The 27,131-nt window shown below is 39.0% G+C and overlaps 3 protein-coding genes, 1 long non-coding RNA gene and 1 other non-coding gene across 5 annotated transcripts; 4 read left to right on the top strand and 1 right to left on the bottom strand.

Annotated features, from left to right (window-relative positions):
- The first annotated feature begins 1,076 nt into the window (after positions 1-1,076).
- On the top strand, positions 1,077-3,312 carry LOC146483633 (uncharacterized). The gene is made up of 2 exons (XR_014863801.1): positions 1,077-1,444; positions 2,356-3,312. It is a non-coding gene; the product is annotated as an uncharacterized LOC146483633 (long non-coding RNA).
- Positions 3,313-10,885: 7,573 nt separating this feature from the next.
- LOC146483632 (U5 spliceosomal RNA) lies at positions 10,886-11,006 on the top strand. Its single transcript, XR_014863862.1, has one exon. It is a non-coding gene; the product is annotated as a U5 spliceosomal RNA (small nuclear RNA).
- A 3,951-nt stretch (positions 11,007-14,957) lies between these two features.
- LOC146483631 (TP53-regulated inhibitor of apoptosis 1-like) lies at positions 14,958-17,479 on the bottom strand. Its single transcript, XM_085105791.1, has 2 exons — positions 17,258-17,479; positions 14,958-15,818 (listed from the first exon to the last, which is right to left on the bottom strand). Exons 1-2 carry the CDS (start codon positions 17,402-17,404, stop codon positions 15,726-15,728), a joined length of 240 nt encoding a protein of 79 aa, XP_084961917.1. The 5' UTR covers positions 17,405-17,479; the 3' UTR covers positions 14,958-15,725.
- Positions 17,480-17,532: 53 nt separating this feature from the next.
- LOC146483630 (protein misato homolog 1-like) lies at positions 17,533-22,090 on the top strand. The gene is made up of 3 exons (XM_085105779.1): positions 17,533-18,302; positions 19,301-19,579; positions 21,020-22,090. Exons 1-3 carry the CDS (start codon positions 17,580-17,582, stop codon positions 21,761-21,763), a joined length of 1,746 nt encoding a protein of 581 aa, XP_084961905.1. The 5' UTR covers positions 17,533-17,579; the 3' UTR covers positions 21,764-22,090.
- Positions 22,091-23,114: 1,024 nt separating this feature from the next.
- Positions 23,115-25,308, top strand: LOC146483629 (uncharacterized). Its single transcript, XM_085105787.1, has one exon. It carries the CDS (start codon positions 23,714-23,716, stop codon positions 24,893-24,895), a length of 1,182 nt encoding a protein of 393 aa, XP_084961913.1. The 5' UTR covers positions 23,115-23,713; the 3' UTR covers positions 24,896-25,308.
- Positions 25,309-27,131: the final 1,823 nt, after the last annotated feature.

The following is a 27,131-nucleotide window of genomic DNA, read 5'->3' as shown; positions in this document are numbered from 1 at the left end:
CAGGTTGTCACGAAAATAAGCCCCGGGACAGGACCTTTTTGTGGGGCTTATTTTTAGAAGGGGCTTATATTCGGAGGGGCTTATTATAGGAGGGAAATTTCCGTTTCAAAATTGGCTGGGCTTATAATTGGAGGGAAATTTGTGTCAAAATTTTCGAATGTGCAACTGGCTAGAAATTCGTAACAAGTTAATCGCACTGAAGATGCCAAGTTCAAACACAACAGCAATAAACTTCATTAGAACGGAAATACAGTAAAAACGGTAACGTAGTTCAGGCTCAAAGTTCATGATAACTATGGAAGCTCATATCGTTCTTCATCAGTTTCCTCTGTGTCAGTGGCTTCAAGAGTCTCCCTCATCTGAGTCAAATAATAATATCCGAGGATAATTTCCAAATACAAGCCCCTGGGGGCTTATATTCGGAGGGGCTTATTATAGGAGGTATTTTTGCGTTTCAGATTTGGGGGGCTTCTATACGGAGGGGCTTATACACGGAGGGGCTTATTTTCGGAATTTTACGGTATCTAGCCCGTTGGGCTTTCAGAAGCGCCTTATAGCAGCCAAGGTTTTAGGGCTATTTAGGGAAAAAGCTCAGCGTTAGGATTACCAAGGAAGTAGGCAATATGGTAAGAGTTTTTGGGGTTATATAGATTTACACAAGTAAACTGAAAACAGCTTTTCTCTTATTTCTCTCTTTCTCTTATGTTTGATAGGTCGTCAATTTTAAAAAGGGAAAAGCCAGGGAATTGAGAGTGCTAGAAATAAATACATACACCAAAAAAGTGGGGTTTTTTGTTTTGTTTTTCAAGGTGGGAGACACGAATCGCAGAAAGCGTGAACTTATTTCCTCCCTCGCTCAAGACTTTTCGATCGACGACGTGTGTTCGTACGGCGGACTAATTGCAGTTTAAAACAGTTACGTCTTTTTGGAATTTTTAGAGATTAAGTCAGGCACGTCTACTATGCTGCCAGTGTTCCACTGTAGACAATCATTGGCTTTTTGATCTCGCGAGTTTAAGTTTGCCTGGTCGTTAAATTTTCAATTAATCTCGTACCCCGATCTCAGTCGTCGGATCGGGAATGTCGAAATGTGAGATCTGGTAAAGTTCGATATAACGCCATTTCTGGTTGGTTACCAGAATTAAGAATGCCTCATTCTAATCTGCTCTGTGATTGGCTCTTTCCTTCTGTGTTTGGTTTTCGCTCAGTTCGGGGAAGAAACAAAAACACGGAAAAGTTTTCGCTCCGATTAAGATTGTCATGCGACGTTTTAATACATACATTCCCTTTGTGTGGGGAGAGAACAGTGAGAAATTGTTTTTTCGGAAGACAACAGCGACTTTAGCCGAAAAGAGTTTGCAGTAACGTTCAAACGGCCTTGCCAAATTACACAAGTTTCCAACACGATGGATATAAGCTTGCTTACTTTTGGGGATAAAAGGAGGTAGGTCATATATTTTTTTTTTGGTATTTCTTGACAAAAAATGATTTTTTTTTAAATGATTATTTATTTAGTAAACGCAAATTAATTTCCCCAAAATACTTTACCTTGAGTTCCTGAACACGCGCGCCGCATTTGCTAGCATATTTTCAGTTTTTGTCTTCTGCTAAAAGACTATTTTCCTTCTATAAATTGAACTGGACTTTGAGTAAGAGACTTCATAATATAATATTAGTCCTTTCAGACCAGTGTGCTTATTCCTTCAAGATCCATACAACATCTCTCATAGGACTTTTGAGAAATTGATAGAGTGTCCACACAATATTATTATTCATCTGGTGAGATCAATATCCCTCCCACCCCTCAGCTAAGAGAAATGAAAAATGTCCGACTTATGACCGCCAAAATAATAGTAATGAAACCCGTACTACAACAGAGAACAACTTGTCTGAACCGATTAGGGCTCTTTATGTAAGTGTAGTTAGTTTAATTTTATCCCCTCTCTCCCACCTGCTGAGTTAAAAAAAATTTGGATCCAAAATATAAAACTAGCCTTCCTCTAAAATAAAAATGGGGACATTGGTTTACATGTCTGCACCACCTAATGTTGTGCAGGTCTATGCTTGTGATAGGCTTTAGAAAAGAAGTAGTTTTAAAAGGAGGACATGCCTCTTTGGATTTGACATCACTTATAGTTTTTAGAATCTTTTTGCCATTGTTCTTTTCTTCAAGATGGGGGAATTTCTCCATTATTTTATCATTAGTATGGAGTCCTTGAAGTACTAAACACACTTCATTTACTACTTCCATTGTTAATCCTTAGCACATTCTCTGATACAAATAGTTATCACTGGCCTCAGTTTCTCCTTTATTTCTTGTTAACTCTGCCTTAATTTCTTCCACCTGATTTCTAGGGAGAAGCAAGTTCCTAAAGTTCCTATCAGTGATGTGAATATCTTCAAGGGCTAAAACAGCTGGACACAGCTCAACACATAATTAAGAGCAATGACAGTCATTTCGGACAACAGATATCACAACAGCTGCATTTCTCACACAAAAGCCAAAACCAAAGTGGTTATAAGCAAAAATTTTCCCCTGCACAGATTTCTGGGGTATTTACACTAATCTGTCATGGTGGGTTGCATTTCTTCAATATTTGCACCAATATGATTGTTGTTAAAGTAAAGTTTTGATGTAGCAGGCTTCCCATCTCTTCCACTTTCTTGGAAAAAACTTTCCATAGTTTGCGGAAGACCAAAATGAATAAATTATTATCCTTCCAACACAATGAGAATCAAACCCCATTCCCAAAGATTGTGGCAAATAATATTCATTGTCAGTCTGTAGAGAATGAGACTGAGCCAAAAGTGCATTTTGAGGAATTTGGGGAGTAAGGTAGAACTGGTGATCCCCAAGCTTTCCACCCAAAAAGGCACCCCCAAATCCACACAGTACTAATGATGAGTAAATAATAGGCTGACAGGCTTAATTTTTGACATTGGTGGTGATAAGTTCATCTGCTATGGGCGAAAATATTTCATCAAACTGGTCAACATTACTTTGTGTTAAGATAGGAGGGCCTTTGTAGCACTCCATAAATCTTTCATATTCAAACTTTGTATGATTGTAGTTTGGTTGTTTTTCTGTTGCTGTTGTTGTCATGACAACAATCTTCGCTGTAGGGAATACTGAGGAAAGTGTTCCTCGTTTGCTGTACTCTGAAGTTGTGCCCCCTGAACAAAGATGCAATTAATTAAGAAAAAACTGTAGTCATTCACTGGGATGTTGTTATTCTTTCCATTAGAATAAGACAATATAATTACCAGAAAATGGATAATGAGAAGGCTGAATAAAAAGGGATTCTCAAGTAACTAAGCCCTTTTTGACGCATGGGGTGGTGGAAGGACGAAGCATAAAAGAAGCTGCGATAATCACCAACAATATGGCTCTGTATTTATTAGCTTTTAACCTTTAAGCCTCAGTGCCAACATACAGTTTCTCCTTACTGGTCTCTACATGTCCATTTTTCATAGTAGCATTATAGGGAGGCTGTTGAAATATCAAGAAATTTCACCACTGGTGATCTCATGACCTCTCCTTGATTGTGTATTGATAAATATTAGGAGAAATTTTGATACTGATCACTACTGGGGCTTAAAGGTTCAAGGTTCACTGTTCTGATATTTTTTGTGTACTTGTGTGAAAAGTCCTTGAACATAATTTTGTGTTGCTGGTCTTAATATTAAGAAAAGTTAGGACCTTACATGGGTGCAAATATTAATACAAGAAAATTTTTTTTGCTCAAGGAATTGGCATCAACAAGGAATTTTCATCCAAGACAGACACTGTTTTCAAAGTTTCTTTTCCCCACCACTTCTCTACAGTGGGTTTGTGTCTGACAGTTTGATTAAATGTTGTTTCCTGGCTATGGAAGGCCATGGTTAAGGAATACTTAGGAATTCATGGTTACTGAAGATCAGCTTACCGGTACTGTGAAAGCTGTTGTTTTGCTGCAGAAATGGGTGACAGTTCATTAGAACACACAGACATGCACAGGAAAACAAATAGTGGAAATATTTTTTTTTATTTGTTTTCTATTTATCTGCCATTTGCTACTTTTATGAGCCCAAAAGACCTTCACACCTTCCTATTATTATTGTTATTATTTTTTTTTGCTGAAATCAAGGATCCCATCAGAGGTGAGTGTCCAAGCACCAAGATAGCTGCTTTGGACATAAAGAACCTTGTATTATTCTTAGTGTATCATCCTCTATGCATGTACAAATAATGCAATGCTCAGTACAACAATGATTATTTAAGCAGCTCATTGTGCCTTGCAAATCAAATGCAGATAATGACCTTTGTTCTTCATATCAAGAGTCAAATATTATTAGACTTGTGTATTATGTGGTTCTAATTTTCGAGTCTGTGGACTCCTATGTGTAAAATTATAACCTTTATTAACTTGTCATCAAAGAAGCAGTCGAGGGGGCATGTCCCCTAAACTTAACATAAATTTCAGGTGAAAATGTTTCAAGTGTTATGTGATAAAGGTGAATCAAGAACCACTGAAATGGAAAGCTCATCACTACCAAATAAAACTCTAATGGGAAACTCATAGGGACTTGCTCTGTTTGCTCACATGTTGCAAGTAACCAAACATTCTTCAGATCCCAAATCCAGATGTGGTACCTCCATTTCCCAAAAGAAATTCAAACTTCCATTTTTGAGAAAAAAAAACCCCTTTAAAACAGTAAGGGTGTACTCGGTATTTCAATGTTGGACATAATTGGGCGCCTACCATTTACACGGACAGGTCTTTCTGGTTTGCTGGTATATAACCAAGACAGTAGCATGGTGTTAGGGCTAGGATGGTTCATGGTTCATTTATTTCACACTATTTACACAACATTAACATAGAAAGAAAAGTATTACAACAAATGATTACAAGATAAAAATAAATACAGTACAAATTATAAAATGTGTGTGGTGGTCAAAGTAGCAAAGGCTTTCTAGCTGACCACCACCTACTTTTAAGTAAACAAAGAAATGACACTGAGCTTTATTGAGATATTAGAAAATGTAGGAAATGTTTGTAGAGCCTAGGATGTACAAGAGAGAATTACATTTGTGTAAATTAAGGTATGTTCGAGATATACTGAACCGAGCAAGAAATCTAAACAGGACAAGCTTAATAAAAGAAGAACAAAACAATAAATAAATAAAAACAAAAAAAAGCAAAAAAACAACATACAAACAAACAAACAACAACAACAAACAAAAAGAAAGGAAAAGGACAACACATCATTAGCAGCAACAGCAGCGACAACAAAGATCAAAATATAAGCAGACATTATTATTATTATTATAATTATTATTATTTTTAACTCTATTATTATTATTAGATAGTTACATACTATTATATTTGATCATTAAACAGAACATATATTATTTGATTGACAAGAGATCAGGTGGGCCTTATAAAGTTTCTTAAACCTGTTAAAAGTTTTTGTTTTTTTCAATGCCATGGGGACAGTTTCCCATATGACAGAAGCAGAGTACTTAAAAGTAAATTTGCCTATGTTAGTTAACTAGTGGTTGGTGGAAATTAAGCTCGGCAGAATTTCTGGTGTTATAGGAGTGGACAGTTGTTGTAAGTAGGAGGAGGCCCTGTTTAGCTGGTTCATATAAAATTATATTATTACAGTGACCTTGAGTTGTGTCCTTTGGCCTGTAAAAGAAACCTGCCGCATTTACACAATCCATTTGGTTTGGAAATTTAAACCATTAACTTATGGAAGAAGGAGAATTTGTGTGACCAAATCAGCTGAAAGACTACAAAGAGAAGAAATAATTTTTACGTATCACTGGTAGACCACAATTTCTGAAACTTTGCAAATGAAAATATGACATGAACCATTTGACTTTCCAATGCGAAATTTAACACCAAGATGCCAATTAGTAACTCTATTGTGCCTCATCTACAACAACGACCACAAAATTTTTCTGATAAAGCTTCGACAACAAAAACTCTCTGCACTCTTTACCTTGGGGTGCACAAAAATTATGTGACATTTCCCTGCCTGTAAATTACAGTATCTTCAATACAGTTACCATCTAAGGCGAAAACCGGTACAGCTTACTCCGGTTGACTTAAGTCTTTTTAATTGATCGTCGATAAGCACGTTGATCTTGAGTGGAGAAAGCACAATTACGATGGATTTCACTGCACGAAAAAACGTCTTTGCGCACATCAAATGTGTGGTCAAAGACTGTCAAAGGCCGCCTTTGATTACCTTTGATTCGAATCACAGGTGGCAAAGGCCGCATTTGATTCACGGTGGAGTCAACTTTGTTTCGAATCAAAGATATCATATATTTGATCCACCTTTGATGCGCGTCATAGGCGGAGTCAAAGTTGTTTGATTTCAATTTGACGTGCGTCAAAGGCAGGGTCAAAGTTGTTAATACATTTGAACTCACTTTTGATTCGAGTCAAAGGTATATGCAAAGGCGTCACATATTTGATGCGCATCAAATGTGTTGTCAAAAATGTTATTATATTTGACCTCATCTTTGATACGGATCAAAAAAAGAGCAAATCCAATTTTTCGTGCAGTGTTTGTTCTTGGAACAGTTTTCATTACAAAGATGGTCACAAAGGGTAGGAACTAATCTTAGTAAAAAAGTGATTTACCGCGCTTGTTGATTGCAATCTCTCCTGTTGCCTTTTTCGTTTTGGTTTAAGTTTCAAGTTTTGTTGTCCTCTCGACCGAAGAACGTTCCGAAGAGCACCCTCGAAAGCGAAAACCTCACCAGGAATGATCACAGTTACGAGCCGGCGGCCATTCAGCACGGTGGACAAAGGATGATGGGCAGGCCCGTATTCCGGGCCTCAAATCGAACTTTACCAGATCTCCCCTCCGCCTGACCGTGGGAGATCTGGGTACGAGATTATTTTCAATTAATCTCGTACCCCGATCTCAGTCGTCGGATCGGGAATGTCGAAATGTGAGGCCTGACCGTGGGAGATCTGGGTACGAGATTAATTTTCAATGTTATTTTCAGTTTGCATACATGAACACAGCGGCAAAACGCAATGCGCATGTGCTAACCACTGAACTTCCGGTCGGTGTTGTATTTCCGGTTAGCTATTAAAACCTATTGCGTAAAGAAAAAACTCCCGTCGCGCGAAGTTTAAAAACAAAACTCAAGAGTTACGAAACAAACTTAAGAAAAAAAATTGTTTTCCTGGTGAGTAAATTTATTTTGCTGTTTTCAAACCTTTGCACCAAGGGGTTTGGTGCTTGCACCAAGTGCGAAAACCATGCCCGAAGATGCGACCTGCTCGCGCTTGTGAAGAAAAGTTTTGTTGTCCGTGGTTGTTGTTGTCCTGTTATTACAATGTTGTTCCTCGCAAGACGAGAAGTGTGGTAAAAGTTTAGGTAAACGAAAATTCGGAGGCCGTCATTACTTCTTGACACCTCGGTTAGCCAGAGCCGCTGAACTTCCAGTTGGTTCGATAGTTTGATGGGTTCACTGGGACGAAATTAGGAGGGAAACAACCGATGTTCGGTTACTCAGGAAAACTACTATCGAAATCTCCACAAAAACGGGATACCTTCTCGACTTTATACCGTGCTGGACGCTGTTGGAAAGGCAGGTAATGTTCCTTATCATCCAGGAACAAGGTGCTGCGACAAATGTGCTGAGAATGTCGACCAAGAAGAAAAGTTTACCACGCGTGCAGAATATAAGCCGAAAGAGACCCATATTCGGTTCTGGGTTGTGCATAATTTTTCAGTGAACAGCAGTAGATGTGCTTGCAAGAACCACCGTGATAAAATAAAAGTACCGGATCCTGTAGTAAAGGAGCAATAAATTGCACTACAAATAATATAAAGAGCAAGGCTAATTTCACAGTCAGAGAAATATATTTTTCCTTTCCAATATTTCAAACGGCACGGCCTTTGTTCATCAAACATACCCTGCCTTGCTCTTTATATTATTTGTTCCATAATTTTTAAGTTTGCCTTTTACTTTCACATACAAAGGTAACTTCATGATTAATAACGTTGCTAAGTTTGCAACCCCAAATAGTAACCCTTAATAAAGTAATTAAAGTAATTTTCCCCAATTATTGTATATATTTAGCAAAAGAAATAATAATAATAATAATAATAATAATAATAATAATGATAATAATAATAATAATAATAATAATAATATTAATAATAAAAGAGATTGTAGAAGAGTGCTTCCAAATCAGGACACCTGGAGGACAATACAAACTTCTTTTGGAGTTGTGAAAGTCAATTGTAATGGAGATGTCCTAGTAGAAAGACATGTATAGAACAGCATTGAAACAGTTTTCAAAGACTCATCAGGTCAGTTTAACTACACAAATACTTGAGCAAAAAAAAAGAATCTCAATAACATAATAGAGATATTTCAGTAACAGTATTTCTACCAAACTTCCTTCTGAAGGATTACACTGATCATCAACATTTATATTTCACTATAAAAATAAGCAATATCAATATTGTAAATTTTTTTTTTCATCGGCTAGAGAACAAATGTAACTTAAACAAAGGCACCCCCAACCCCAGAGGGAATGAAATTAAGCCCCAGTATGAATATGCATTTTCTGATCACAATAATATTTAAATATGTGGATAATATAATTATCCTCCACATATTTCTTATGGTACTAGTTGTGAGAGTTTATTTAAACATCTTGATGGAGTATGTGGTGACCATTAGTTTCTACTTATAAAGATAAAAAGTTCTGCATCCCTTTTTCATTATTTTTTTCCAAAAATTCATTTGATTACCTGGTAGAGAGATTCCAGAGAGCATTGCACCAACACCATGAAGGCAACATTGCCCCTGCACTGTACACACCCTCAGAGATGGAAAAGTTTGCAGAGAAAAATGCACCTGATCTTTTTAATCTTATTCTACACTATAATTGGATTCTTGGATCATAATCAAAATATTATTTTGCGAGATGATCCAAGAATGAGTGATGAGCATCGTGTATTACAAGAAAAGAGAACAGTTGTTTTATTGCATATCATAGCATATTTCTGGTAATCTTGATTTACACAATAAATCTCATGTTATATTAAGTTTCTTTTAAGCCGACTTGACTTGTCTCAGGTATATTTATTTTCCTTGCCTTGCATATGAGGAACACTCCCAAGTTGGAATAAACATGTTTATCAACCATAACAGCAGACAAATCTAGAATCTACCTATACTAAGAGTGCACATTTGATTCTTCTTTCACCATGAGGTTTCCACATACAGAATATACTACTATCATATGAAACCCCTGAAATGAAATAAACAAGAAAAATTTAATTATTTTCTTACATTTTTACTTACAGTGTACGTAAAAAGGGGGCTACAAATAATATTTATTATTATTATTTCAGGTCACAGAAGACACATTTTTAAAATGCATAAGGAAGAAGGATTATTTATTCAGCAACATGGGGCATCCAGAGATGTGATAAATTCTGCCAGAAGTTTAGGCTTCAGCACCACTCCAGTCTTTTTCTTAGTTATCATTTTTTACCTTGGGCAAATTTAGGCTTTTGCACAAATTATGCTAGCATTTTTTCGATCATTTTGGTGAAATAAAAGCATCAACCATTATTCGAGCATTTCAGTGGCATTTTCCCCTTTTTTGAGAGAGAGAAAGAGAAAAATTAAAATAAAATGACAAATAATTTTTTAAAAATGAAACGTCAAGTAGCCTGCTTGGGTCAAAACTTGGCGTCGCGAACAGAAGCGGGCGCTTTTCACCAACTTATTTTACAGCCAGAACTTTTTTTCAGCCATATTTGCACGCATGTTTTAACATTAGCTTCAGGTTGAATGCTTTGGTGACCATAATTTTCAAAGTTTGAAGTCATTCATTTACCAGACAAGATGACTGAGTGAAAGGCTTTGCGTCGTTGCTTATAATAACATTTGAAACAGATAGACCTTGCGTCTTCCTTGGGTCTAATTAATAAAAAAATATATAAATGAGAATTTGTAACAGCAGTCTTTCCAAGAACATTCCATGTGTTGAAGAACGGACAAATTGCAATAGTAGCTATAGAGCTAGGTGTTAAAACACGATTCACCAACCGACAAAATATTCATAACTTGGGCTGAAATGGCGGGCGAACACGCATAGAATCACATTTTTGGACGTTTTTTAAAAGATAATCAGTACCACTCGACTTCAGAATCAATCATTGTAAGAAATTATGGTGAGCTTACCTTTTCTTTATCATTGGTCCACTTCATCTTTAACATTTGGTTAATGATCCACAGCAGGAAAGTTTTTAAAAAACTTCAACAGATCAAAACATAACCCTAACATCTCGACCGGAAATGCCAAAAATTGGCGCATGCGTAGACGTTTTGCCGCTGTGTCGCATACATGTATTTGTTTCACTGGTTTATAGCGTCCCCAATTAGCGCTACTGTTTTAAATACTTCGACACTTAAATAAAGTCATTTGTTTTTTTTGTTTTTTTTTTATTTTATTTCATTTCCGTTTCCTTTGGCGCACAAAAATACCGACAGTTACACATACATGACAGGCTGTAAAAAATGTTCAATGCACTCCTTCATCTTAGCCGGCAAGACCTAAATATAACCACCAATCAGCCATGCCCCGAATAATTTCTTTTAATTAGCACTCAATGCGCATGTGTATTATGAGATTTTTTTTATGTTTTTTATTGAGATATAATTACTTAATTTACAATACTTCACATTACAAAGTTTTATGTATACACACACAAAAACAAATTTTCATCTCATTCTACCCATTGTGTTTTGTTTTTATGGGTAGTATGAGATGAAAATGCGATCTATCTGTCCCACATGGCTCCCCACATCATGTTTTTTTATATAACCAGTCCGACAAAAAGATCATAGTAACCCTGATTTTCCTTCAATACGTTTAAATCTTTCGCCTTTCACTAAAGATTTCCGTGGAGGAGAACATCTGAATGAGTCTATAGACTAATTTTTCGTCGCCCTGCCTTTCGGCGGGGTTCCTCCGATGATATACAGAGAAACGAAAATTCAGGTTAGGAGGCCAGCTTTAGCTGGAAAGTACCTTACCAAATTGCTTGTTCAAATAATATTTGTTCTCCTAAACTTGTTTTTTCTTTCTCTGTAGAGCTCTTAAGAACAGAGAGCAATTGGTGTTACTTGGAGACGTCGGGTACGGCTTCGTCATATAAGATCACAAATGATGTGGCGGTTCACATAGCGTCATTTTGTTGAAAGGACATGGTAATTGGGCCTTCACTTGACCTTCTCAAGGATGTGAAGATCGCAGGAGAACTGGCGTGGGGTCAGCGATCTTTGACAAGGCGATGTATAGAATGCATCGTTCTCATTGTTTCTCGTTGAGAAGTCAGCGCGGCGACAGGTTTTACCGTAAACATGCCACAAGGCGACTTCTTATGTTATAGTGTCGATTTTGGTTAAAATGTTTTACGAATCATGATGAGATACAAGATTCGCAGAGTCATGATCTGCATGTGGAATAACAATGAGCTTTCCCCAACAGTTGTCACGGGATGTTTTCCAGTAGAAAATCCCGCGCAGCTTTTGTAACCGTAAAGTAAATGAGCTTCACTTTCAGTAATGGCGCGAAATTTCTACAGCAGCTTCCAGGCAATGACATCGACGGATGTTGATCACTGGTGAATCCTCGGCGTTTACCCAATGCGCATGCGTTCTAGAAACTCTGAAAGAAATTATCAAGTACCACATAGTTCCCTGCGTTGCGTTCTATATAAAGTTTATCTGCTATGCTCAGTGCAATTTTTTTCTCCCAAAGACCGTATCTAATAAAGAAAGCCAGAGATACGTTTGAAGCAGTGTATATACATATTTTAATTTGACTGTTTGAACGCTTGTCGATTCAGATTTCATTTTACTACAAGAAAGTGGAGTAAACGATAAGTTTTCCTTCTTTTTATCTCTGCAATCGTGGCTGTTATGCAAACAGGGAGTTTAAAAGTGCTTAATGTAATGTTACGTGATGACGTGATTCTTGACAGTCCACAATTGCTCATTCTCATTTTCTGCTCTCCACCGGGGGACAGAGGGATGGTATCTCTCACTTCCTACCTTCTCTAGGAGGGACAGAGAGTGGAACACAATGGATGGTATCTCTCACTTAATTCCCTCTCTAGGAGGGACAGAGAGTGGATCACAATGGATGGTATCTCTCACTTTCTTCCCTCTCTAGAAGGGACAGAGAGTGGATCACAATGGATGGTATCTCTCACTTTCTTCCCTCTCTAGGAAGGACAGAGAGTGGATCACAATGGATAGTATTTCTCACATTCTTCCCTCTCTAGGAGGGACAGAGAGTGGATCACAATGGATGGTATCTCTCACTTTCTTCCCTCTCTAGGAAGGACAGAGAGTGCATCACAATGGATGGTATCTCTCACTTTCTTCCCTCTCTAGGAGGGACAGAGAGTGGATCACAATGGATGGTATCTCTCACTTTCTTCCCTCTCTAGGAGGGACAGAGAGTGGATCACAATGGATGGTATCTCTCACTTTCTTCCCTCTCTAGGAGGGACAGAGAGTGGATCACAATGGATGGTATCTCTCACTTTCTTCCCTCTCTAGGAGGGACAGAGAGTGGATCACAATGGATGGTATCTCTCACTTTCTTCCCTCTCTAGGAGGGACAGAGAGTGGATCACAATGGATGGTATCTCTCACTTTCTTCCCTCTCTAGAAGGGACAGAGAGTGGATCACAATGGATGGTATCTCTCACTTTCTTCCCTCTCTAGGAAGGACAGAGAGTGGATCACAATGGATAGTATTTCTCACATTCTTCCCTCTCTAGGAGGGACAGAGAGTGGATCACAATGGATGGTATCTCTCACTTTCTTCCCTCTCTAGGAGGGACAGAGAGTGGATCACAATGGATGGTATCTCTCACTTTCTTCCCTCTCTAGGAGGGACAGAGAGTGGATCACAATGGATGGTATCTCTCACTTTCTTCCCTCTCTAGAAGGGACAGAGAGTGGATCACAATGGATGGTATCTCTCACTTTCTTCCCTCTCTAGGAAGGACAGAGAGTGGATCACAATGGATAGTATTTCTCACATTCTTCCCTCTCTAGGAGGGACAGAGAGTGGATCACAATGGATGGTATCTCTCACTTTCTTCCCTCTCTAGGAAGGACAGAGAGTGGATCACAATGGATGGTATCTCTCACTTTCTTCCCTCTCTAGGAGGGACAGAGAGTGGATCACAATGGATGGTATCTCTCACTTTCTTCCCTCTCTAGGAGGGACAGAGAGTGGATCACAATGGATGGTATCTCTCACTTTCTTCCCTCTCTAGGAGGGACAGAGAGTGGATCACAATGGATGGTATCTCTCACTTTCTTCCCTCTCTAGGAGGGACAGAGAGTGGATCACAATGGATGGTATCTCTCACTTTCTTCCCTCTCTAGGAGGGACAGAGAGTGGATCACAATGGATGGTATCTCTCACTTTCTTCCCTCTCTAGGAGGGACAGAGAGTGGATCACAATGGATGGTATCTCTCACTTTCTTCCCTCTCTAGGAAGGACAGAGAGTGGATCACAATGGATAGTATTTCTCACTTTCTTCCCTCTCTAGAAGGGACAGAGAGTGGATCACAATGGATGGTATCTCTCACTTTCTTCCCTCTCTAGGAGGGACAGAGAGTGGATCACAATGGATGGTATCTCTCACTTTCTTCCCTCTCTAGGAGGGACAGAGAGTGGATCACAATGGATGGTATCTCTCACTTTCTTCCCTCTCTAGAAGGGACAGAGAGTGGATCACAATGGATGGTATCTCTCACTTTCTTCCCTCTCTAGGAAGGACAGAGAGTGGATCACAATGGATAGTATTTCTCACATTCTTCCCTCTCTAGGAGGGACAGAGAGTGGATCACAATGGATGGTATCTCTCACTTTCTTCCCTCTCTAGGAAGGACAGAGAGTGGATCACAATGGATAGTATTTCTCACTTTCTTCCCTCTCTAGAAGGGACAGAGAGTGGATCACAATGGATGGTATCTCTCACTTTCTTCCCTCTCTAGGAGGGACAGAGAGTGGATCACAATGGATGGTATCTCTCACTTTCTTCCCTCTCTAGGAGGGACAGAGAGTGGATCACAATGGATGGTATCTCTCACTTTCTTCCCTCTCTAGGAAGGACAGAGAGTGGATCACAATGGATAGTATTTCTCACTTTCTTCCCTCTCTAGAAGGGACAGAGAGTGGATCACAATGGATGGTATCTCTCACTTTCTTCCCTCTCTAGGAGGGACAGAGAGTGGATCACAATGGATGGTATCTCTCACTTTCTTCCCTCTCTAGGAAGGACAGAGAGTGGATCACAATGGATGGTATCTCTCACTTTCTTCCCTCTCTAGGAGGGACAGAGAGTGGATCACAATGGATGGTATCTCTCACTTTCTTTCCTCTCTAGGAGGGACAGTGAGTAGAACACAATGGATGGTATCTCTCACTTTCTTCCCTCTCTAGGAGGGACAGTGAGTAGAACACAATGGATGGTATCTCTCACTTTCTTCCCTCTCTAGGAAGGACAGAGAGTGGATCACAATGGATGGTATCTCTCACTTTCTTCCCTCTCTAGGAGGGACAGAGAGTGGATCACAATGGATGGTATCTCTCACTTTCTTCCCTCTCTAGGAAGGACAGAGAGTGGATCACAATGGATGGTATCTCTCACTTTCTTCCCTCTCTAGGAAGGACAGAGAGTGGATCACAATGGATAGTATTTCTCACATTCTTCCCTCTCTAGCAAGGACCGAGAGTGTGGAAGACCTTGGACTACCCCCCCCCCCCCCTCTTCTCGTTATTTCGCTCTCTCCAGTCCCTTATTTGTCTCCGCTCGAATGTGAAAGATGCCTCTGTGGAGGAGAGAGTTACAGCAGTTTCTTCTATCTCTTGAATCTAACACAGCTCTTATGTAAAGCAGTTTTATTTGTTTCATACTTTGTATATAGATAGTGTTGATTGGTGTAACTGATAAGATAACTGTGTTTTAAATTAAGTTACAATTACCCATGGTACCAGAGTATTTCCATGTGCTTCATTTACTTTATTATTAAGTTCCTGTTGTAAAGGGTATTATGATATCAAACAAGAATTTGTTTTACCTAGCAAGGTGATATTCCCCCCATTCCTAACTGAAGAAAGGCACAGATTTTACAATCTGGTTACAGCAACACAACTAAAGAAAATAAAACAGATAAAAGTATCAAAGCCTCCCAATGTCACTGAACTTAACTTCATTTTCTGAGAAGTCAAGCACACATAAAAAGCCTTGATGAGAGGGCGTGTTTGCATTTAGGAAGAAGAAGAACTGAAAACAGAAGTAGCATACACTGATAAAAATCAATGTAAACATTTCCTGAGTTTCGAACTTCAAATTTTACATACAATGAAAATGCTCCAAATGGACAAAAAAGTTCATGCTTCTTGGAATGCATAGCTCCACTGATGTTTTTTTTTCTCATTACATAGTGTCAGGATGAGTGTTTTTGAGCTCGTGAACATTTGTTGTACAGCAGCGCTAGCTGCGGCTTCCTCACAAAGTCTGTAATGAGGTGCTGTCATCTGTCTTTTTTCATCACTGCAAGTTAATGATTTACTTGTCCCCTTAGATAGCAATAAATAGTATCGCTGGATTTTTGGCAGTGCTTATATCCATGTATATCCTGTAGGGTGATGCATTACTTTTCTGGAGGTGGTTGCTTTTCTCTGTCAGTTCCAATAATATTGGCCTCAATATCTGAAAGGTCTATGTTCTTTTCCTTGATGGCTTTCTGAAAAGGACAAGGGAAGATCTTATTAAATAACACAGTAAATGCAGAGAATAGTTAAAAACAAGTTTGACAAGAGCAAGGGACTATGTTTAAATCTATGTGTGAGATAACTGTGATTTTGTTTTTGGCAAAATCTATTGTTGTTAAGATTTTGCCCAGATTTGCAGCCTCTACTTCAATAATAATATGCGTGACAACGATTGGTTTTTATATTTTAAATCTTTATTTGTAACGATCCTTTTATGTTTCTCACTTTTCTTTTTCGTTCAGCCCCCAAGAAAGGTTTGTATTGCAAACCAAAATATCGGCAAATATTGCTTTTTTTTTAAACAAATAATTTTTTATATTTCAGTTATTCTAGCCTTTGTTGTTTATTCTATCAAGCTCGACACCTCCGCCATTGGGATCAGTCTGCCGTCAATATTTTGTATTTGAAATAATTTACTGATCTAGGTCTACAAGTGATCCGGCACCACTCATCGGTTTGTCACTGTGGAATATTTGCAGATTTTATTGTATAGATTACAACAATTTTGGTCTTAATATCTGAAAGAGTATGGATTCTAGAAACCAGGTCTGAAAATGGGTATGAATTTTAAAGGCCAAGGTCTGAAATAGGGTCTGGGTTTGGAGAACCGAGCCGCACACCCCCACTAAATTTTCTGAGGAGTACCAATTTATAGAGGGAAGACATTATCTCTAGAAGGCATTAACAGGAAATATGAATGCTGAACCTTTGATTATACACTTTTATATATTTTTGTTATCGCATATTTACAAGTAAGCTGTCTTCATGTCATGTATTAGCCAATCATTTTTTTCCATGTATTTTTTCAAACTTCAATTTAAGGAGCCATTACTATATTTTCCTTCAGTATAGCTCTGGCCCTGAGGAAGACTAATTCTATTAGTTGAATATTGGCCACTAATAAATCTGCCCTTTGCCGAAGTGCCAGCCTTGCATTCAGTTTTGTATTTTCACATTCAAGTGATTCCTGGCACGAGGTCTTTCACAAGAGAGATCCGGCAAAATTACCAACAAGTTTAATTCCTGCGTTGTGTAGACCTCTGCATTCAAAGGTTTTCCTACCTCCCCTACCCTGGGAAGAAGACGTGAGGAAAAGGGGGGGGGGGGGGGGGGGGCAGAAGGATGCAGAACTAAGGAAAATTCCAGCTTATTTCATGATATTTTGAAAAAGGATGGGCAAGGTATTCCGACCCCCTACCCCGCCAAACAATTCCTCTAACCCACACTCCCTAAGTCCGTTCACCCAAGGGGAGGGTTGTGGCTTGGCGGATGAAACTGTTGTCTGTTGACATCTCAATTTAACCCTTATCACTGTACAGAGCTCTGCTGTTGATTGCTTTTATTTTTTGATTCTTTTTTGTAATTTTTTTTCAAGAGACATCAAACAAAAATATCCACCCGGACGACTTACCAGGACACATGATCTGTAGTTCTTCAGGAGTTCACCACATGGATCGCTTTTATACTCTCCTTTGAGGAAACTTTCTGAGTACCAAACATTGAAACAAGCATCGTACTCTTTCTTCAAGTCATTACACTCAGGTCCAATACTGTTCATTCCTCTAACCGCGTTGGTTGACCCACAAAGATCGTCGATTTCTGCGAGAAATACCGCGAAATCATCGAAAATATGTAATAGACCGCGATTAAACAGCGGACTCACATTAAAACATATACTCAAGCATTATTTTTCATGCACATCCGCTGCTCTAAGGGACAGTCTGGTAACAAATATGGCGGGTAGTTCGACAAGAGAGGTGATAACGCTTCAATTTGGCCATTATTCTAACTTCGTGGGGACTCATTGGGTGAACATCCAAGAGTCTAGCTTCTGCTACGATCCATGCTCCTCATCTCAACAAGAAATAAACCATGATGTCTTGTTTAGGGAGGGTCTAACCTTGCGTGGTGAGCAAACCTACACACCGAGGCTTTTAATCTTCGATTTAAAAGGAAGCCTTAGAAACCTACCAAGATACGGGTCTCTGTATCAATCGTCATCCAAAGGGAACGAATCCCTTTGGCCAGGGGAGATTTCTGTGCATGAAGGTGAACCAGAGCAAAAAAATGAGTTTCTAATGGACATTGAAGCGGAGCTGAAAGAATATGAGACTGTTGCAAATGACAATCAAACAGTGAATGACACTGCTGTTGTTGACAATGGAACGCTTGATCGGCCATCTATAAGTAGCTTTACTGAAGACGATAAAAGGCCGCTGAGGGAGAAATTTTACGAGCTGGATCAAGACATTTCTGTATGGTCGGATTTTTTAGGGACTTCGCTGCATCCTAAGTCCATTCAATTAATCAGGGCTTTTCTTCATGGAGGAAACACCAATCCCTTTGAGGTGTTTGGTTATGGACAGGGTGTAGCAAAGGAAGAGCACTTTTATGATGAGTTTGAAAGCAATCTTCATTTCTTTGTTGAGGAGTGCGACAGTCTTCAGGGATTCCAGGTAAACAGTGGAGTGATTGCGGAATACCTGGTCCATTTTGAAGGGCACAAATCTACTGCTCCTGCAGTCCTCCAGTCAATGAGTAATTTAGTCTAAGCTAGTAGAACTCGTGATCCTTCGGTCCCACAGTCTGGTAGTCAATTTGTAATTTAATCTAAAGTAGTACAACTTGAAGTCCTTCAGTCTTGCAGTCCAGGCCCCAGTTGTTCAAAGAGCGGATAATTTTATCCACTGGATAGGTTACTATGTGGCAAATAAATGTGTGCAAGAATTTGCTTATAGCCCTATAATTGGTGTATAGAGTAGAAGCGTATGGTTAATTTAAGTATGGGATTATGTGAAAAACTTCCTAGAAGCGTTGTTTGGTGCGTGGATAGCGACTTATCCACTGGATGAAGTTATCCACCCTTTGAACAACTGGGGCCAGTAGTCAATGAATAATTTAGTTTAAGTTAGTACAACTGGCAGTCCTTCAGTCCTGCAGTCACGCAGTCATGACTGGACGACTGGAGGAGCAGTGTTTAACTTGAATATTAAGTGGGCTGGGTATTCTGCAATCTAGCCCAGGAGAGTAAAATTAATGTACCTCTCAGCATATGCCCCTAAATCCTTCCTAATTCTGTGCAGCTTTAACTGCAAATATACATTTCCAGAAATGACCCTGAAAAAAGTTTAAAGGTCTGCAAGTGTGAGGGGACAAGTCACTGAGGTGAGTCCTGGGACAAATCATTGTAGTGTTTACATGAGGGGACAGGTTGCAGTGACATGTCCTGTGAACAGTTTACACAAAGGAAAAGCATAATTTTGAGGGGCAAGTCCTGGGGACTTCAACTCAAACCAATTTGAATTTGTGAGACAAGTTACAGGGACCAACTAGTCCCAGAGACTTGCCCTGCTGTGTTTGCTGACATTAAAGATCCAGAAAATCAAACAGACAAAATGTGTCAAATGCCCCTAATGTCCTCCTTAGCCCTTCTTCTCATTATTTTTTTCCTTAGATTTTCACAGATGTATCTGATGGTTTTGGAGGATTGAGTAGCCAGCTACTTGAAGAGTTAAAGGATGAGTACAGATCAAAAACATTCCTTACATTTGGAGTTACACCAACTCAGTTTCCTGATGGAACAAATAAAGAGGCTGCCTACAGAATCCTGAACTCGGCCTTGAGCTATGGTCAGTTATCACAACTTAGTGACTTGTTTATTCCACTATCACTTGCTAGCGAGGCTCTACCACACACAGGACCAGCAAGGGAGTTTCCACTTCTGACTTACAAGGTATTTTAGAGTAATTTTTTTGTTAACATTGTGAGAGTAGTGTATAAGTCATTTCCAGCATTACCCATCCCCTGGGCCAACCACCTGGCACTAGGATCTTTTTAACCAACCAACAAATGCCCCACAATGGGACAAACAAGCTGTTCAAATACCCCATGATACACCTAAAAGAAATAGGTTGATTTCTCAGTTTCTGGGAATACCTTCATTCCAGTGAAAGGCAATTCAGGCCAAAGTAAGTCTCAGACATTTATTTTTTTCTCTGTATTGCTCCAATGACCATTCTTCTTTCTCTGGATTCGTTCTCCGTATGCAAAGTTAGTCACAGATTTATCATCTTTGTTGCCATTGAACTTATCATTAAAAGCAAGTGACAGTTCAGTGAGATGAAAATTACCAGTTGTCAAGTGCCTTGGGGTAGTCTAATGCCTGGCCCCGAGGACAGACAACGGACAATAAGGAAAAATTCTATGGTGGGGGAGGGAGAGTGACCGGGGCACTGCTAGAATTGACTGATGTATCAATGCATCTGGAGCAGTCACTTCTGGTATGTGACAGGTCTCTTAACTGTTTTAAGCCTGGGGAGGGGGGAACTCTAGCAGGTTTTGGGTGGATTATATGTGTTGTCAAGGCCTCCAAATTTGGACCCCATTTTAAAAGGGTTTTGCATTCAAAATTTTCTGAATATTTCTGATCTGAAATACTACGGTTGATTGTGCCTCTCTACAAATTGTTGATGGATAGATTAAAATCAGGGTGGTATTTTGAAGGTTCTGTACATTTGCAATAGATTATAAATTATCACACCCAGTTCAAGCCAAGGGAACACTTCAAATATGGATACCCTGCTTTAGATGTTTTAGAACGTGAGTCGCAAAATCACCCAAAATGTGACCAAAAGCAATGGAGGGAGGTCTCTGATGAGTGGCTGAAATGCAAGGCTACTTACCTTCTAAACAAAATTATACAACCACCTTGAATTATAGAGAAGATGTGAAAGTCAAATTACTGTTTGTTCTAAAAACAAACAAAAAGTATTGTATTGCAAAATTGTCTTCTTCTTTTTGTTTCATTAGTTAGCATTGTCCTTCCTAATATCATTGTAATCATTACCTTTCTCCATACATGTATATTACTGATTGAAATATTGCAATGTAAAAAAGTTGTGTAAGCAATTATGTGTAGTGTTAGTAAGTAATCATTTGTTAAGCTAGTAATTGCAATAGAAGTACATGTAGTAGTGTAAGTAATAGTATTGTAGGTGGGATAAGTTAATTGTATTGTAGTAGGTTTGTTATAGCACTGTAAAAATAATAATAATAATAATAATAATAATAAAGGATTTATTAAAAAAATACTTTTTGTTTACAGCTATTGTAGTTTAGGTTTTGTCTTCAGAATTTATATTCTTATTTTTTCTGATTTTTATTCTCTTTTTAGCCTGCTCTTTCATACCACACAAGCTCAGTATTAGGAGTATGTGTGGACACCATAACCATGCCTTATCGACTTGTCACGCCGCAGGCCTCCAGTATGAGCAGCTTTGTGGATAGTGTGGCATTTGGAGAGAGAAAGATTGCCAGCCTTTCATCTACTTTCCCCTTGCCACTGGAAGAGACCATGACATTATCAACACTGCTTGGATCTAGACTTCATAGAAATGGAAGAGAACTCTTGCAATCGATAACACCTGGAGTGTCAAATAGTTCTTTAGTCATCTCACAATCTGCAGTCACCAGAGGTATCCCAGCTTCCCTTGCTTTTACCCAGACTCCTTTACAGCATGAGAGTCCATTTAAAGTCTGCTCATCCACCAGTGAAATTGTCCGCACATTTTTGGAAAATCTGCATCCCAATACTTCCCCATTGTGTTGGAATGTCAATCAAGCCTGCATGGTCAGGCCACCATTCCCAAATATCTTTGCTCCTAGAATAGCAGCTGATGGGTTTGTTGTAGATGGATATACAAGACCCAAGAATGGTCGAGTGAATCAGACTAGTGTCCTGAGTCGTGTGGAGACAAATTCCGGTATTGCTGGTATGTTACTGTCGTTGGTTCAGTGGGCAAAGAAAGTAGACATCAGTAAACGTCATGCGTTTCTTGAGTCCGGAATTGAAGTGGAAAGCTTTAAAGAAATGCTTGAGGAGTTGACAAGTTTGTCTCAGAGATACGAGAATCCATAACGTGACAAAGCTGCTACTGTGATCCAATCAGCAGTGCTAGCTCAAGTAGACTGGAAACAGTCTGGTAAATACAATAAACATCACTAGCAGTTCAGCATTCAAGAATGACAAACGGCAACAGTCACTAGAGACTACTTTATATACAGTCATCTACTGGTGGAACCAGCTTCTACAAGGAGTGACAACATCTCTGAATCAAGGGCATTTTCCTTTCAGCTGTAATTTTTAGTTTTCAGTCTATGACTTTCTAAAATAAACTGTATAGCCTTCAAAATGGCTTATCTGATTACAAGGCATCTCAAACAATAAAATTATTCACAGTGTTAATTCTGCATTAGTTGCTTTTTTCATTGAAATTGACTCTGGACACCAAAACTAATGGCTAAGGGGGTTAGTTTCAAAAGAATCTTTGGTTTATCAATAGAGTTGATAACTAAAGATAAATTGGCCACCGTAAAGTGATTCTTTACAATGGCCATCTTAGGTTTTCAACTGTGTTGATAAGTTTGATTGTTAGTGCGTCTTGCAATTCAATCAATCGTCGTCTTGTTCCGCCGCACCTTCAGGGGATTTGTTGTGTCTTTGCATGGACTGTAGCGCTTTCTTTTGGAGTTCTTTTTCCAGGGTTTCTGTCTTATCTTCCTCCATACTTTCGGAGTGCTGAAAAAGAAAAGAGCCCAGAGAACAGTTCTCAATCAATTCAATAAAAGACACCACAGGGTAAATCTTAACTTTACAGCTCCACTACCGCCTTCAAACATCTTTCTCAAACTCATTAACAATACAGTTGAGGTTCTTCTAGACTTTCAAAATTTGGTATCGTAAGACAGTCCCACAGATTTTTGTACTGGCAGACAAATCTAGCTTTGATCTTTCATCTGCTTTCTACTTGCTCAACAATTCAGGCTTGAACGGTTACAATATGACCAGCTCCCAGTTGGCTTAATAGCTCAGTAGGTAGAGCACTGCACCGGCATCGCAGAGGAATTTTTTTCAGGCTTTCTTTTCGCAACTGCTTAAGGTGCGTAGTAACTGCGATGATCTTTCTTCTATTTGATCTTTCATCCGCAGTTCAAAATATACGTTTCATGTATTTACATTTATTTATTCATCCTTCACAGGTATATTACGAACTCACAATATGACCAGCTCCCAGTTGGCTTGATAGCTCAGTTGGTAGAGCACTGCACCGGGGTCGCTGAGGTCACAGGTTGGAATCCCGTCTAAGCCTGAATTTTTTCGCAACTGCTTAAGTTGCGTAGTAACTGCGAGGATCTTTCTTCTATTTGAATAACCCTACTAGTGCACAGAAACTAATATCGATTTAATTTTTCGTTGGGGATGGCTAGGATGGAAATGGATTCAACTTGATAAAACTGGCCAATTTTTTCAAGTTCCTTGTTAGTATTTTGGAAACATTCCTAATGACTGATGAAAGTTTTTTCTTCCTCAGAGGAATCATTTCATATTTTCGTAGTCCCCGTGCTGTGAGCGCTTTTATGTTAAAAAAGAAGTTCCTTGTCAAATATTTGAGCAACTTTCCAGACATACAGCAAAATCCGTGACAGTGCCCCGTTAACAAACGCGTTTATCCATGGATTTTGCAGCAAATGCTCGCTTGCTCGCCCACGTTGCCATGTAAATACCGTCGACTCCCGATAACTGAAACCTTCAATGGAAATTGGTTCGAGTTAGCGGGAGGTTCGAGTTATCGGGGGTTCGAGTTATTGGGAGTCGACTACAAGCATCATGGTGTTTGTAGATTGATGCAATGGAATACTAAAAAATAGAAATTTTTCTTTTGAATACTTAAAATATCAATGTCTTTGTTTTTTGCAAAACACCCGAGGCGATAAAATGAGTATTCTTATCCCGTTTGAATGTTAAGTGTTGAGCCTATCAGTTTAGAGTATAAGTTGAAGTAGTTTACTTCATTCACTCAGATCAGTCATGAAAAAGATTTTTTCCTGCACCAACCTACTTTCAAGGATATGCGGTCGTCGAAAGATATTATCGACAAGAATGCTTCTGCGTTTGCTGGTATTGTTACAAGCTCTATTTGTAGTTTTCGTTTTGCATACGTTTACTTTCCACGCAAATTCTGATATTGTAGGGAATAAGTTTGTTTATCAGTCTAATCTTTTGTCTGGAGCCTTACCCACGATGGCGGCACAAGTTCAAATCAACAAGACATTAGTCCAGTCTATGCGATCAAAAAAGTCAGATGTCGTGACTCCAACAAACATTACAAACTTAACCCATACAAATGCCACCGACAAACCATCCCAAAACACTAATTGTCAAACTTGGTGCCACAGGAGAGAAAACTCGACCAAACCTTTCTTTTTAACAGCCGTGCTCCTTGTGCGAATCTATGTTAAAGATCTCGCGCAATTATCGACCAGAGAATTGAGGCAGTGGCTCTATTATCTACGATATGCCGGATTCCAACATGTTTATGTTTACGATGCCTTCGTGATCAAGAACGAATCACAAGCGAAAGCCCTTAAACCTCTTATCGACGAAGGATTTGTAACCTACGTAGACTGGAGTCATACGGCTTTTCCTTATTCAATCGACGGCACTCAGCATTCTGCGTATCAGGACTGCATCAACAGATTTGGCAAGGAAACTCTGTGGCAAGCAGCTATCGACATAGATGAATATCCGTTCAGCCCCACTGATCAGCAGCCATTGTTTGCCCAGAGGGCGGTAGCTCGTGTTAGCGAAAGCACACCTCACGCTTCAGAATTAACCATGCAGAATTTTCTGTTTCTTGGCAAACCTCTTGATGAAAGCAAACATCCTTTGCTGATAGACAGAATATGGCGGCGAACACATGGGCCCGCTAACGCCCTTGTAAAGCCAATTTACAAGCCCGGGCACGTGAGTAGAGCAATAGTTCACCATAACGCTCTTGCAAGGGGGACGTCACGAAATTTTCCAGTGGATCACCTACGTTTGAACCATTACTGGGGTGCCAGGCTGCAGAACTGGGGAGAGGATGCACCCGAAATCATTGCCAAAACACAGCCAGACCATTTGATGGAACCCATCGTGAAATCTTTGCAAAACTGTATCAGTGACTGCGTCCCCAGTGCGGATTATCTTTACGAGAAACAGTGGAACTAATGATACACGAGTTAAATTTGTTTTTATAGGGGAAGTGTTACTGATATTTCGTGTCATTTCAAAATCCCAAAACAAAGCTTTTTTGTATAAACAAATGCAACAGTTTTGTTACAAATTATTACCACCACTGTGTACTAAACCGTCCTGATTAATTGTCTCTGGCAATAAAATTCGCTTGAAAAGATCATGGGTTGTTCCTCTTAAAAATTTGGATGATTTCTTTCTCTTGGTGTTCTAGAATTTATTATTTTCTAACTATGTAAACATATATTTTGCCTTATTCCTAGAAATTCTAAAACTTGTTCAGTTAAAAAAGTGCGACAATAGTTAGCTTTCTTCACTTCAATATAGTCACTCCTCGCTGCAAGCTTAACATTCTATTCGCTTTCTTGTGTTCATTTTTGTTTTAATATTTGTTCACTTTTCCTCGATCTATTTGTTTAAGATTTTGAATTCTAAAATTATAATGGTCGTACGGTTTCGATCTTCGAAACATCGAAACTGAGTTCATAGCATTTTGCAATTTAACTTTTCAATTAAGGGAAAACAACACCTATACAAACTTACCTTAAAACCTAACTGTAAGTCCGCTTATACAAAAGTAATTGTTTCCTTGGATAGTGAGAGAAAAGATATGATATAAAGCAAACGAGATCTTGTCATCTTTTTTATGTGTCACTTTGAATAGTTAAAAAACATACTTGTATCGATGAAAACGTTGAAATAATGGTTCAGTTTTGTGAACAATAATCCCACTTTTGTGTGCAGTGCGGATGGCTAGGATGGAAATGGATTGCAACTTTCAGGTTTCTTCTGTCTATTTTCCAGAAATCGATAGAAACTGATTATAGTGATATTATCATAATAGTCAATTAGCTCAAAACATTTGCATTTTTCTCTTTATATGTTCCCGCTCTTTGTAAAACATTCTTATCACTTTCCGCTGATGAAGGCTGATTTTTAACCAGAGAAACGTTTTTAAAACTATCATGATTATAGTTTATTGTTCCTCGGAGAAATCATTTCATATTTTCCTCCAGGAGCTCTAACAGCGATTTCACGTTAAAGAAGAGATTCTTTGTGAAATTTTTGAGCAGTTTTGGCCAACTTACCGCAACAGCGCCATGACAACGCTGTTCCGTGAAGACAAAGAACTCACGCCAATGTGGAGATATCGTATTTATTGGCATTAATTCGATCTGAATAAAAAGAAAAGTCGTTGGCACTCGGCCTTACAAACGTTAAAATGCAACAACAGGATAAAAAGCCGAGAAATTAAACAAACAAAAGAAAACTTACTTCTGTAACTCCACATTTAACGCATACATCTAAACTGTCAGTCCAACGTTAATTCGTTACAGGTTAGCTCAATGTTACAAACGTTTAACGTTGCTTCGTCACAGGTTAACTCAATAATACTCAAACATTATTTTCTCAACAGGTTAGCTTGCTCAATCTTGTAACTTATTCAACTCGGGCGATCATTACGCGTCTTTACGCGAATTTAAATATACTACGCGCAGCGCGCGCGGAGATTCAAAAGTTCACAATGTAAATGTTCATCCGAACAAGTGCCCCTTTAACGAACCGTTTGACCAAGGCGCGCGACCGCTCCCCCTTCTTACCCCAAACTCGCATAAGCGATGTCTTGAGTCATTTGAGAACTTCATAAAGACAACAAGTTTACAAGTTGTCAAAGTTGAGTTAGGGCATCCTATTTCCTTTTCTTTTTTGCAGCTTTTGGGCGTGTATTCTTGTGAATAAATCAACCGCGCATTCCCTGAAGTTTTGACTGCCAGGCTGAGTTGTTCAATCAATCTTTGTCCTTTCTGTTCCATTGAGTGATGGAAAAATGAGAATGCACACATAGTCCAAGATGAAACTGCACCAGTTTATACAGCTGTTCGTTCCAGTAAGGTCGCCTTGGTTTCTCTCGGTGTAATTTTTTTCAGTTCTTTCAGTTTTTAAGCGGGATGCTCTCCAGGCAGATCGCGTCAAAAATTCAATGGCGTTTCTTTTTTTTCTTCCTCGTAGTCACACGTTGCAGTGAATAATTAATTGAACCTGAATTAAAACCTGTTCTCTCCTAGATGGGATATTTTTGTCCTCTATTGTTGTCCTCAACAAGAACGGTCCAATCAGAATCCATTATCTGCGTGTGTCAGGAGGGAGGGGACGGAGTCTTTCTACTAGTGTGACGTCACATACCCATGATTTCTGGGCTGCAAAAATAGCT

This window comes from Pavona decussata, unplaced genomic scaffold (assembly GCF_977016875.1).
Source record: "Pavona decussata unplaced genomic scaffold, jaPavDecu1.1 SCAFFOLD_38, whole genome shotgun sequence".
Taxonomy (NCBI): Eukaryota; Metazoa; Cnidaria; class Anthozoa; order Scleractinia; family Agariciidae; genus Pavona; species Pavona decussata.
Note: the sequence above shows the minus strand (reverse complement) of the source record. Positions and strands in the feature narration are given on the sequence as shown.

Coding starts and splice junctions, on each gene's coding strand:
- LOC146483631 (XM_085105791.1), bottom strand. CDS start 17,404: ATGAACAGTATTGGACCTGAGTGTAATGACTTGAAGAAAGAGTACGAT. Junction 15,819..17,257: donor ACTACAGATCATGTGTCCTG/GTAAGTCGTCCG, acceptor TGTCCTTTTCAG/AAAGCCATCAAGGAAAAGAA.
- LOC146483629 (XM_085105787.1), top strand. CDS start 23,714: ATGAAAAAGATTTTTTCCTGCACCAACCTACTTTCAAGGATATGCGGT.
- LOC146483630 (XM_085105779.1), top strand. CDS start 17,580: ATGGCGGGTAGTTCGACAAGAGAGGTGATAACGCTTCAATTTGGCCAT. Junction 18,303..19,300: donor ACAGTCTTCAGGGATTCCAG/GTAAACAGTGGA, acceptor TTTTTTCCTTAG/ATTTTCACAGATGTATCTGA. Junction 19,580..21,019: donor TTCCACTTCTGACTTACAAG/GTATTTTAGAGT, acceptor TTCTCTTTTTAG/CCTGCTCTTTCATACCACAC.